Source organism: Maylandia zebra, linkage group LG5 (assembly GCF_041146795.1).
Source record: "Maylandia zebra isolate NMK-2024a linkage group LG5, Mzebra_GT3a, whole genome shotgun sequence".
In the NCBI taxonomy this organism is placed as follows: domain Eukaryota; kingdom Metazoa; phylum Chordata; class Actinopteri; order Cichliformes; family Cichlidae; genus Maylandia; species Maylandia zebra.
The window spans coordinates 12,323,333-12,336,538 of record NC_135171.1 but is presented as its reverse complement, the minus strand read 5'-3'; the positions used below and the strand labels follow the sequence as shown (position 1 = coordinate 12,336,538).

At 38.9% G+C, this 13,206-nt stretch overlaps 1 protein-coding gene across 1 annotated transcript; it reads left to right on the top strand.

Moving 5' to 3' along the window:
* Positions 1 to 339: 339 nt before the first annotated feature.
* On the top strand, positions 340 to 13,094 carry top1a (DNA topoisomerase Ia). Its single transcript, XM_004571901.6, has 21 exons — positions 340 to 504; positions 937 to 961; positions 3,869 to 3,965; positions 4,064 to 4,184; positions 5,274 to 5,326; positions 5,423 to 5,518; positions 5,635 to 5,704; positions 5,819 to 5,907; positions 6,052 to 6,167; positions 6,247 to 6,368; positions 6,474 to 6,596; positions 8,230 to 8,417; positions 8,507 to 8,651; positions 8,972 to 9,115; positions 9,262 to 9,447; positions 9,527 to 9,595; positions 9,745 to 9,859; positions 10,020 to 10,147; positions 11,168 to 11,262; positions 11,383 to 11,532; positions 11,733 to 13,094. Exons 1-21 carry the CDS (start codon positions 472 to 474, stop codon positions 11,833 to 11,835), a joined length of 2,268 nt encoding a protein of 755 aa, XP_004571958.1. The 5' UTR covers positions 340 to 471; the 3' UTR covers positions 11,836 to 13,094.
* Positions 13,095 to 13,206: the final 112 nt, after the last annotated feature.

Below are 13,206 nucleotides of genomic sequence, written 5' to 3'. Positions count from 1 at the left end.
TAAAATCACTGAACCCACATAATAATTCTCACATAATAAAAATCTTATCTCATTTGCACATTTGTAATGTGGCCAGTTGTGGTATTTGACATACTAAGATGTAACTTAAAGTGTGTTATTATTACACGTGATTTAATAGAGTTGCTGCTTCGTTTTGTTCTCATTCACATGGGGGGTCAAGTGAACACAGACGAGATGCAGTCCTGAGCTTGAACTGGCTTGTACGCGAGGAACATGTGAACCTCGCTCCTCCAGTGGGCCTGGAAAGCAACACGTTTTTTTTTAGAAGGAGGAGCTATGATGATCTGTACCATTTAAATTAAAACGCATGCGCATTAGCGTACAATTGGGACTTAGATATCGCTTACACAACCGTGTCTTTTCTTCATTCTGCCTGCATCTCCTCGCCGGTGTGTGGGAACCTACACGTTTTACATTTTTTTGATTTAACAGTCAAACAGCGTTTTAGAAATGAGTGGGGACCATTCCCACAATGAGGACCAGGTAATGTTAAAAGTATTTTATAAATGTCATCACCGGTGGTTACCGGGTACCGTCTCCGGCTACTCTATTTGGTTTGACGGGTACTCGGCTAGCAGTGACTGCTAGCGCACGTTAAGTGGCTATGTTTGTAAGCTAACTCATTTTATTGTTTACTGCGTCTTGACAGTCTCGTGACGTTTCTACTTTGAATATGTCAAATGTATTATTTACAGTTTACATCCGGAATTATATATTTATGTATAACGTTAGCTGTAACCAGTGTTAGCCGCAGCGGCTTCGGCCGCTAAGCCATTACCATTCAGCATAGGAAGCTAACCGAGCTAGCTAGTAGCGAAAAAACTCGCTCTGCCATCCAGTAAGTTCAAAGTTAGTTAGCTAGCTAGTTAGCTTATCTACTGCGAATTTTAACATTCATCCTTCCTTTTTTTGCAGATTGACTGTGGCTCCCGGGTCAATGGTAAGTTTATCACATTAAACTAACAAAGGTAAAGGAGGATTCTTCTCAAAGTCTGTCCTGTCTTAACTGATCACATCTAACATTACGTTAGTTCTCTGTAGAGGACAGAAATGGCGTCCAGAGACTAAGTCCTCTGTCTCACTCACAAGCGTCTATTGTTCAAAAGGGAGGCCTTGTAAAAGCTTTTCCGTACATTATTTTAACGATTTGAATCAATATTACCACGCAGCTGGAGGTGTTTTATTAGTTTATCGTTTTAGTATCTTTTGTTGGCGAGCTTTTAACAGCATATTTCTCCCCTGAAAGTGAGGGTTTGGGGGTTGAGGACTTAGTCTCTGCGCCATTTTCTTTTTCGGTGTAGCGGCCTGACTGTTGCAAGCTGAACCCAGGCTGTGAAGTGCAGATGGCTGTGTGGAGGAAAATGGAAAGTCATAGTGCTTCATTAAGATAACCAAGTGGAGGCCAGCGACTGTAGTTATTTTTATTTTTTATTTCTTTTTAAATGCGCGATATTAAAAGCGCTTATTTTTGTCGCTACTGGGACTTTACTTTCCCACATTATGGTAAAGAGTGGATCATTTTTAGGTCCACTCACGTTTCAAAATCAAGTTAGAAGCTCTTCATTACCCATCACAGTGCAACTTTGAGTATTGAATATTACATGGACTTAACGTCTCAAAGTTTAAAGTGAGCTTAGGACTTTTTTTTTTTTTTTTTAAATGCTACAATCACGTGTGTGAAATCAGAATATTAACCATAATTTACTGGTAACTGGGGGGAAAAAACACTTTTTAAAAAAATGTTGTAAGTTAATTAGTTTTTGTTCAATTGTGGCTGGTAAAAGGATTCCCACAATTTTGTTGTACATGTACAATGACAATAAAGTGCTATATTTCTATTACATTCTATGCACTGTTTTAAGTTCATAAGCTATAAAATTATTAAGGTTGATTTCTTTACAAGTGGCATTTATACTGCTGTGTTTAGGGATGGGGGGGATATAGTCCAAACATAATATCGTGATATGTCACTGTGTTTTGACAGTATGACAAAGTACAGAAAAAAATTGTTATTCATTTGGCAGCATAAACATAACAAATTGCCTTGAAATATTGTATAAGCTTAAAATATTAAACAGTTAACTTTTAGTACAATAACTTTAATTATTAACTTTCAGTTTTAAAGACTAAAAGTAAATTCTCCCTCTGTTCTTTGAGTGGAAAAGGTCTGTTTAAAGCAAATGGTATAACAAAATAAAATCTACAGTGCAGTTTACAAAAAATACAATCTTTAAATGTTTGGGAGTGCAGTCTTGGAAAAATGTCCTTTTCGGAGTGTGTATCACAAGTCTAGCTTCTTCATAAGCTGCATGAAGTCTTCCCTTTTCCAGCGTTTGGATTGGCATCATGTCTTTCGCCAAACAAATGGTGACATCGTTCCTGCGTTTGCTTTTCTTTCTTGTCATATGGAGTACAACTGGCGAGACTCGGCGATTCCATGATGAACTAGCTCACTTTGTTTTAGTTTTGTAGCATTAGCTGCAGAGCTTTCCTCCTTGGCTTTCAAACACTCCTGGTACAGACTCGGGTGCTGATGCTTGAGATGGTGAAATAAGTTAGATATTTCCCGTATTTCTATATTACTGACTTCTTGCGCTCCTTGCATGCTATCGTGGTCTGTTCTGTATCTGTTCATTTGTATCCAAAATATTCCACACCAATGAAGTAGCTGCTCTTTTTGGGAACTAAACCTTCAGCAGTAATGCTGCATTCACCTTCACAACTTTAATAAGTTTGTGCTTCTTGACCCACTTAAGTGTAATCGGGTGACATGGTTATGCCATGAAATTGACACTTTTTTTTTTTTTTTTTTTTAAATTTTTTCTTCTTCTCTGAGGCAACCCGCCCCCTCCCCCCCAATTCAGCTGTATTATTGTGAGTGATATGACATGGCCCACCCCTAGCTATGACACAACTCCACTTCTGATTACTCTGCACCAGGGCAACATTTGTCTGTGGTACTTGCAGACCCTTAGCTAACACGGTCTTTACTTTCAGGCTTGGCTAAATTGGCACAACTTTGTAGTTTATTAGTAACAGTGCTTTTAATTTCACTAAGCAGTCTGGCATAAATCGGAGTAGAATAAAACTCATCTTTGGATTAATGGCTGAACAAAGACATCCGAATTAAAAGGAACTAAATGAGCAAGATCTGAATCTGTTCTGAGACGGGCTTGGTCGCTGATTAAACTTCTCATGATTGGTACATGTGTGCCATTTTTGTCTTGTACTCTAGGAAATGTAGACATTCACATTGGTTAGATGGGCTAGAAGCTCTCAGATCTCCTTTTGCCTTAGACCTAAGGACAGTTTCTGTAAAAGAACCAGATTTAATTTGGCATTTGTTAATGACAATGTTGGGGTGTTAGCTCTTTAATTTTGAGAACTCTCTCTTTTAGGATTACGTTCCAGTCTTGGCTTGCACATTAAAGAAACTCAAAAGGCTATTTGGTTCTCTTGCATGTTTTAACATGCTAGTTGCTTCATATTGTCCAAAGCATGCGGCTTATAGTGGCAGTAGGAGGTGCTGTGCTGCTGTGTAATACATTATCTATTTGCAGCCTGCATGACATTCATTTGGGACAGACCTTTTTGTACTGAGTAATTTGTTTCTACTAAGAGAATAGACACAGGTGGACTGTTAAAGTTGTCATTTAAGACTAGTTTTCTGGACATTATCAATCTTGGCTGCTTGAGAGGACTCTGTTTTTGCTACTTATGCATTAAAACACACTTTCACATGTTTGCATATTAGTCCTCAGTGTGAGCAGACGGTTGTTTTTAATTCAGTGCGTCATTGTATCATTGTCTTGTTTATTTTGAAATTTAATACAGTTTTTATTTTCAGACTCTCACAAGCATAAAGACAAATATAAAGAGAAGGAACACAAACATAAGGACCACAAGAAGGATAAGGAGCGGGAGAAATCAAAATATGGAAACAGGTATAGTGTGTGTTTGTGCTTCGCTAGACATGCTTGATTGCTTTAAATAGTGGAAACTGAATGAGGTTAAATTAAGTTGTGAATTTCTAACACTATAGTGATCACAAGGATTCCTCTGATAAAAAGCACCGAGATAAGGAGAAGGAAAAGATGAAGCACAAAGATGGCAGCACAGACAAGTATAAGGAAAAGCACAAGGAGAAGAGGAAAGAAGAGAAGGTGACTTGCCAAGGAACTACATGATTGTAACATTTACAAATTAATTTTAGTGATGCTACATTAGGCAATTATGTTGTCTAAATCATACACTGGTATTATGGATTAAAATAGTTTTTTTGTTTTTTTTTAAAGATGTGATAAATGGGAGGGGGAGAGCTGTGTGATATGACCAGAATTTCATTTCCTGTTAGTCATTTCTTATCCCACTAACAAAATCACAATCACTATATGGAAAGAGTGCTGTTGCTCTTTAATATTTAAATTCAAAAACTAAAAACATATTGGACTTGTGTGGCGACATCCATAATGATAAATGCTAGATGACCCCCACACAGTCCCAAGGTTTCCCCAGAGCTTTCCTGATGTTTCCAGCTATCCTTACTGCTGGATGCTGAGTGTCCAGTCTCTGAAGTGCACCATTGAGCTCGTGCAGGGATACGTTGTTCAAGTCGTCCATACATCTGCTGTTGCAGCGTAGTATGCTACGTTGTGGATTTCCTCCACTACTTTGGCTCGACACTCGTAATATAAATGAGGCAGTTCAACTTAGGTGAAGTGTTTTCAGCGGGGCGTCGTGTACCTTAAATAGAGTGCTTTAAAGTCACAAAACCCTATAGATATGTTGTAATGGATGCTGTTATCTTCATGAGTCTTTCTATGGCATCCAATGCGAAAGCCTGTTCTAACATTAGACTTTGCTCTAGCTTGAGCACTTAAACTCCTTTTGCTTCTCATTCGTAAACTCTTTCCATATTCTTTCACGGGATTCTTGCATAGGTTTGTAAGAAGAGGTTTGTGTCTGTGGCAGGGACTGGTTTGCAGTATAACTGACATAACGTCATTATGGTATATTTCATATTGCACAGTCTTAATGGGGTTGTCTACTTAAAATAATAATGTATTGTATTGTCAAACTGCTCTTGATATCAGTGTTTATCTACTTAGATTTGGTGCTCTCAGATTAGTTTTGAACCCTGTAGAGAGGTTTTATAATGGAAGTATGAGTTTATAATTTTGCGTGTATGTGGGCATAGTTGTCATTTGCACTTCAGGCTCTTCTGTCTTACTGCCATTGTGTAAACATTTCAGATGAAGTCCTTTGATGAGAAAATAAAAAAGGAAAAGGAGAATGGCTTTGCCAGGTATGTCAGCACTATACGTTGCTCTTAAGTGCTGTCAGGATGCAGCATTCATATGAAGCTATCTAACTTCTGTTTTTAATGCGTTTTCTTTGGCAGCCCACCGTATATGAAGTCTGAGCCTGAGGATGATTTTTACCACTCTCCAAAACACGAGAGGTCTCTAAAAAGAGAACGAGATGATGATGATAACGAGTAAGTTCTCTGTTCATAGACTGTAGTCTGTTTCACTAGGTTAGAGCATCTGTAGTCATCCATGCAAGTAAAGTTGTATCGCTGAGGCCTGATGACAAAGAGTGTTTTTGTTTCAGCGCTGAATTCAAACCTAAAAAAATAAAAACTGAAAATGACAAGAAGGCCAAGAAAAGGAAACAAGACGAGGTAAGTAAGAGACTTTAGTAGAGGGCAGAATTGTTTTGCTGCCATATCTTTTGTGTTAAATGTTAATCCCTATGTTGTCAGAAAGAACTAAATACTTTCACTTCCTTTTCCCAGGACATTAAGTCCAAAAAAACAAAACACAAAAAAGAAGTAACCGATGGAAAAAAGAAAGCAAAGAAAGAGCCTGAGGAGAAGTGGAAATGGTGAGTTAATTGGGTTAGCCAGCTGTACCAATCATACATGCTTATCAGTGTGGTGACAGGACAGCTGGATGTATTGTTGCTGGTTTTTTGTTTTTGTTATTTTCACTGTCATTATGTAAAAATGATTTATTTGCTTGATTCTAGGTGGGAAGAGGAGAGATACACAGATGGTGTCAAATGGAAGTTCCTTGAACACAAAGGGCCAGTGTTTGCACCAGCGTATGAACCTCTTCCTAGCCATGTCAAATTTTACTATGATGGTAAGGCTTTGCACAGTTCATCTTGTACGCTAGTGAAGGACTCTGAGGTGATTATAAATGTCTGACTTTTACATTTCAGGTAAACATATGAAGCTCAGCCCAGAAGCGGAGGAGGTAGCGACCTTCTTTGCCAAAATGCTGGATCATGAATATACCACCAAGGATATCTTCCGTAAAAATTTCTTTAAAGATTGGAGGAAGGTAAGCCTAAAATCTCTGCTCCTGTCAATAAAATAAAAAAAAATATATATCAAAAAATCTGTTCTTTGATTTACTTTAGTTTTTTTCAAAATTTTCTGGACACAGGAAATGACTTCAGAAGAAAGGGCTAAGCTCACAGACCTGAAAAAGTGTGACTTCGGTGAAATGAGCAACTACTTCAAGGCACAATCTGAAGCAAGGAAAGCCATGTCTAAGGAGGAAAAACAAGTAAGCTGCTGCCTACGTGTAGTGGGGCACACAGTAGTGATGGGCAGATGAAGCCCCATGAAGCACTGAAGCTTTTCATCCAATTGGTTCACCCCAACGCGAAGCTTCATGAAGCTTCATTTGCTCTAGCAGGACACCTACTGGACGTAAAAATAATAGCTGGCATGAATTTGAAGAGTGTGGCATTTTGCACACAGCCTGTAAATGTCAACAACAAAAGGAGTGTGTAAAACATGTATATTGTAGTGATGGCAGTATACTGTGTATATTTATAGTGGCAGTATGGGAAATGATTATTTGGAAATGCTTGAAATGGAAATGATCATTTACTGTGAGGTGTGGTTGGGGTGTGGACAGTAGTTGTGCTTTTGTAACGTTGAGGTATGGACAGCTACACACTGCCTGTTCACATTTTATTCTGTAAAAACTAAATTTTCACTGCTTTTATGACCTTTTTAGTGGGGAGAACATAGCTAGGATTTAATGATTTAACAAATCTTTTGAATCCTTTGTCCTCCACAATGCTAAATGGCTGGGAGTCCTCAATCACCATGCTAACTAGGTCTTCATCTATTTGAGATTGTTCTCCTGAGGAAAGACAATAAAGATAAAGCACAAATATAAATATCACACACGTAACTTATAACAGTTGTATAATATTGTTATATCATTTAGTAACATTACTGCATCCTATATTATCATTGCATTTGATGGCTCACCTGGTCTTGCTCCACAATCGGTGTCCCCCTTATTCTCATGCAAAGCTCTGTAGTGCCTAAGCATGGATGAGGTGTTGTTGTTATATCCCAGCTCCCTGGCACATAGCAAACACTTCACCTTGTACAAAAGTCAAGACAGCTCAACATAAATTGTATTGCACCATCAGTATCATGAAAATACATCTTCTGTAGAAATTTACATACCTTGTTGGGAGGAATAAGATCAAAATGTTCCCACACAGGGGAGGACATCCTCCTCTTCTTAGCTGGCTCCATTCTCTCCTGACTTTCCTCACTCTCATAAACCTCCAAACGGTCTCCAAACTCTCACTAACCGCAACTCTCCATCAAACACCCACATTTTTGAATGAAGTCTGAGGGGTTTATATCGCTGTCATATCTCGCGGCAAAGTTCGAACCGCTTCCTGAACCAGTCACGTGGTACAGCCAGGCAGCGAGGCTTCGGACGTCATCATTTTCAGCTCCTCCCATAAATGAAGCAAGCCTCGATACGCGCTTCGCGGAAACGCCCCCTCCATTACTCGACACACGCTCCGAAGCCTCGATACAGAACGTCCCATCACTAGCACACAGCATATTAACCTTAAACCCTTACATTCATTGATTCCTGTAGAGGGCTCTAGAGTTTTCTGCCATGCTGGATGTCATGTACCTAATAACAAAAGTGTGTTTCAGTTCTCCTTGGCTTTAATTCTGTATTTCCCCACTGATATCACACATCTTGTGAAACTTGATCAGTTAGTCAGGAAGAAATTCATAATGTTAGGCTGCTGTGATTTGATTAAAATTGGCACTTAAATGGTTCCAGTGAACAGTGAGTACCTAAAGGACCTCTGCAAAATGAAGCTTTTTTATTTATTTTTTAATTTTTTTAATTTTTATGCCTTTTGTAGAAAATAAAGGAAGAGAATGAACGCATCTTGCAGCAATATGGCTTTTGCCTCATGGACAACCACAAGGAACGTATTGCTAACTTCCGCATTGAGCCCCCAGGCCTGTTTCGTGGTCGTGGAGACCATCCTAAAATGGGGATGCTCAAACGCCGAATCAGGCCCCAAGACATTATCATCAACTGCAGCAAGTGTGTAAAGTAGTTTTATTTTCTCCTCGTGCTGATTACCAGCTTTTAATGCAGAATGTGATAACTAAATATTCACTGTTCCATAATAGGGATTCCAAGGTTCCTGAGCCTCCTCCCGGCACCAAATGGAAAGAAGTTCGTCATGACAATAAGGTGACTTGGCTGGTGTCGTGGACAGAAAACATTCAAGGCTCCATCAAGTACATTATGCTGAACCCGAGCTCTCGAATCAAGGTAGGCACCATAGCTGGCACATGCACAACGACTTTTTTTGTCTCCAGTCAAAGTTGAAATGATGCTGTATGGTCCAGTGGTCTCCTTAAAACTTTCCTGACTCTTTTGTGTTGCTTGCTCCACTGGAATGTAAAAATTGAGACCTTTCAAGAGCAGATTTTATTATTATTTATTTTTTTTTTTTTAAAAAGTGACACAACATACTCCTGTCCTGTGGAAAAACCTAATTTAATTGGCTGTCACATAAATCAAATTGGGCATGCTTGTTTATGTAGACCTTTGCCTAATTTGTTACTCCTGTCTCATCTTTTTGCCTGCAGGGAGAGAAGGATTGGCAGAAGTATGAAACGGCACGTCGACTGAAGAAATGTGTGGACCGCATCAGAGCCCAGTACCGCGAAGACTGGAAGTCCAAGGAGATGAGGATCAGACAGAGGGCTGTGGCTCTCTATTTCATTGATAAGGTGAGGTCCTGTTACTGCTATTTGCATTATCGAGTGGGTGCATTTTGAAGGTTTTATGGTGTAATGACTTCACATTGCATGTGAGGGTTGGTGCGTTCTTGAACACTACCTCATTTAAGGTACTGTCTTTGTCTGGTGTACACTAGCTGGCTCTGAGAGCGGGTAATGAGAAGGAAGAAGGAGAGACTGCAGACACTGTGGGCTGCTGCTCACTGAGAGTTGAACACATCAAACTCTATCCAGAGAACGAGGGTCAAGAGTACGTAGTTGAGTTTGATTTCCTGGGTAAAGACTCGATCCGCTACTACAACAGAGTCCCTGTGGAGAAGAGGGTGAGCACCATTCTTACTGAAATGCAGTACTTTTGTGTAAACTCTGCTTCTTTATTTATGTGTGATTTGCCTTTTCCAGGTATTTAAGAATCTACAGTTGTTTATGGAGAACAAAGAGCCTGATGATGACCTATTTGATCGGCTGAATGTAAGTAAAATATACCCAGTTAAAGAAAACAAATCCCCTTTAATTTATGACTTGAGAATTCACAACATAAATCCTTATTTGAAATGACTTTCATAGCACCGCCATCTGCCTTTTTAAAACTTGGTTTCTTAATTGCATGTCTTCCTCAGACATCAATCCTGAACAAGCACCTTCAGGAGCTGATGGATGGTCTGACAGCCAAAGTTTTCCGTACATACAACGCCTCTATCACCCTGCAGCAGCAGCTGAAGGAGCTCACGACTGGTGTGTTTTCCACGTAAATTGTGTAGAAATAACAAGGGGAGACGGCAAACTGTGTTCTGGTTTTGTTGTTATTGGCAAGCTTTTTATGTAGGTTTGTCTGCTGTTGTATAGCTAACAGGGTGGTGATAACTTTATTTATTTATTTTGTTCATAATCTTAGCGGAGGAGAACATTCCGGCCAAAATCCTGTCCTATAACAGGGCCAACAGGGCAGTGGCCATTCTGTGTAACCATCAGAGGGCTCCACCGAAGACATTTGAGAAGTCTATGCAGAACTTGCAGTCAAAGGTAAAAACTTTTTTCATACTCCAGTGAACTGAAAATGGTCCTTTTTTTTTTTAAATTATTATTTTATTTATTTTGTTTCCTTTTGCCAGTCCTGGTGTGGAGATTGCTCTGTTTAGTTTAGTTTTTATATTTGTTTTTTGACTTTTCACTCTAAACTCAACCAACAATGCTGCTAACATAAGAGGAGTTTCACACCACTTTACATAGAAATCAAAACTCTGAAGTCATTCAAATGCAGAGTATTGAGGAAATATGTTAACACGATTACAGAACCAAAAAGGTGGAACTGGGTAGTGAGGGCCTTGTGCACACATACTAAAGCAATTATGTAGTTTATCTCCTAAACAAAAAGGCAAGCATGTGGGCACATTTGGATTAGATGACTTACTAAATGGCTTTGCTGACAAGGTTGAAGCGTTTTTGTAAACAATAATTAAAGACCGCCTGACCAACATGCACTGCAGAACATTGTTCCATGAGTTTTGTCTCCTCTCTTTCCAACTTGAAGACAAAAAAAATTAACTTTGTCCGTCATCTAAATTGACTTTTAAAAATCCCTACAGCTGTGTTCTTTTATTTTTATGCATGACAGATTTACCCATGCTTGGAGATGTGTCCATCAAGCAGTGCTCTCCTGTTGTGCCATGCAGAGCACTCAAACTCCCTGACTCAGGCACTTTGGGTGTCATCCCTGCTAATTTAGGGGGGGGGGGGGGACCTCTAAATGATATTGCAGTATTCACAGTACAACTTGGGGTTATAGTACAGTTTTTCATTAGGCATTTGCTTCCTTGGGATTTATAGCCACTAGCCAGCTGACGGAGCTACACCATGTGAATCATGTTTCTTCTGATTTTTGGCCACCCTGTAGGGGTACACTAAACTATAGTCTCAAGTTAAAAACAATCTGAGCATGGAAGTGTCTAGACAGTAAAATGTAATCTCCAAAATATAAAAAGGTCCAGTTGATCAAAAATAAAATTGATCAAACTCATCTGAAATGATTACTGTCATCCTTAGATTGACGCTAAAAGGGACCAGCTTGCTGATGCCAAGAGAGAACTGAAGAGCGCCAAGGCAGACGCCAAAGTACGAAAAGATGAAAAATCCAAAAAGTAAGTAGTCAGAGGTTTTAATAAAGTGTTTTGTTTTGTTTTTTTCTTTCTTTCTTTCTCTCCCCTCTTGTTGTGAATCTTGTTTACATGCTTGTATTGCATTGTCTGCTTTCTCTGTAGGGCAGTGGAGAGCAAGAAGAAAGCGGTACAGAGGATAGAAGAGCAACTGATGAAGCTGGAAGTGCAGGCAACTGATCGAGAAGAGAATAAACAGATTGCACTCGGTACTTCCAAACTCAACTATCTGGATCCTCGCATTTCTGTGGCTTGGTAAGAGATTATTAAATTTTCTACCTTATGGTCACAAAGTAAAGGTACTAAATGAACAAATTAATTTTGGTGGTCAAAGGTCACTGACAAGGCACCAACTCCAATTTAAGAGGTGTCCTGTTACTTTTTGTAGTAACATGTAGTATGAAAAGCACTACTGCAATAAAACCTGTCCTTTATTTTATGACATTGTGGTGTAGGTGTAAGAAGTGGGGCATTCCCGTGGAAAAGATCTACAACAAAACCCAGCGTGAGAAGTTTGCCTGGGCCATTGACATGGCAGAAGACGACTATGAATTTTAGTTTGTGGTTTTAACTATGATACTTTTTTTTTTTTTTTTTTTTTTTTTTTTTCCAAAAAAAAAAAAATTGGATACTTGTTTTTTAGCTTTACTGAATTTTGCTCCGTGGCCAGACCTGACAAGGAATTTAAGAGATTTTGAGCGAAAAACAAAAAGGGCGACAAGATGAAATGATGTGAGGCCATTATGAAGGGTTAGGGGGGAGTTGTGGATAGTCTAAACATCTGATCTGAGATCGGGCAACAAGACTGAACTTTACCCACGACTAGGATTCAAGGCTTATTACTTGTAATTTAAAGACCCTTTTACCTTCTGTGATTGTCCACACTCTGGGACAAAAACCTGACAATGCCTGAACTTTGAACTCTGTGGTCCTTTTAGCTACTGTATCAAGCAAAAACAATGCTTTGTATCATTTTATTTTCTTTGTTCACTCACTTTGTATTTTAGCCATCCCATGTATTATTAATGAATTCTATATTTTGATAGACAAAGTAAAAAAAATTGAATGAATTCCTTAACTACACCCACGCGCCTTTTGAGGAAATGAAAATGTGTGTTTGCGTGTGTGCGTGCGCGTGCTTGTGTGTGTTAGGGCTCAACCGTAGAAGCTGTCTGTTTGGGTGAATATTTTAAACTGGACTATGTTGAATTGTTGAGCATGGAAGGGGATGTCTGGGCAGGCAAAGGGGAAAATACTGCAACCATGTCAATATTTACTTAAACAAGCAGAATGTGAATATTTTGTTTTACAGCTTCTATCAGGGACTTTTTTTTTTTTCTCATTGTAAATGTGAACCAATCAATTTTATCCTTTTGTTGCTAGCACCCTCGGACTCTCTCGCTGCATAGCCCTGTCTACATCTGATTTTTAACTTAATTTAAACAATTGTTCCAAAAAACCTCCCATATCTGTTACTTGAAGATGCTATGATAATGTATAAAGTCAGAAAATGGAGAGCGTGTGTGTGTGTGTGTGTGTGTGTGAGGGATATCAACTTTTGCCAAAAAGGAAAAAAAACTTCACCAAACTGTTACAATTTTAGGCAGGTTTTTAATTGTGTAATGATTGAGTATTGTAACATTTAATGTGAATTCAGTTCATTTTACTCCACTCTGTTCCACTCTTATAGAAAAGTTGATGTAAGTAGCTGTAAAGTCAACATTTTATTCCTGTTTTACCTTTTTTGTCATAGCCTTTTGATCATGTTTTAAGCTCATTGTAGATTGAAAAATGATTAAAACATTACAGGTAACTCATTGGCTTTGTGTGTTTTCTCGTTCTGTCTCTTACGCCACTGAAATGGCAACACCACCTGAGTTCAATTGCCCCATCAGGCCAGGGTCTTTCTGTGTGTTTGCATGTTCTCCC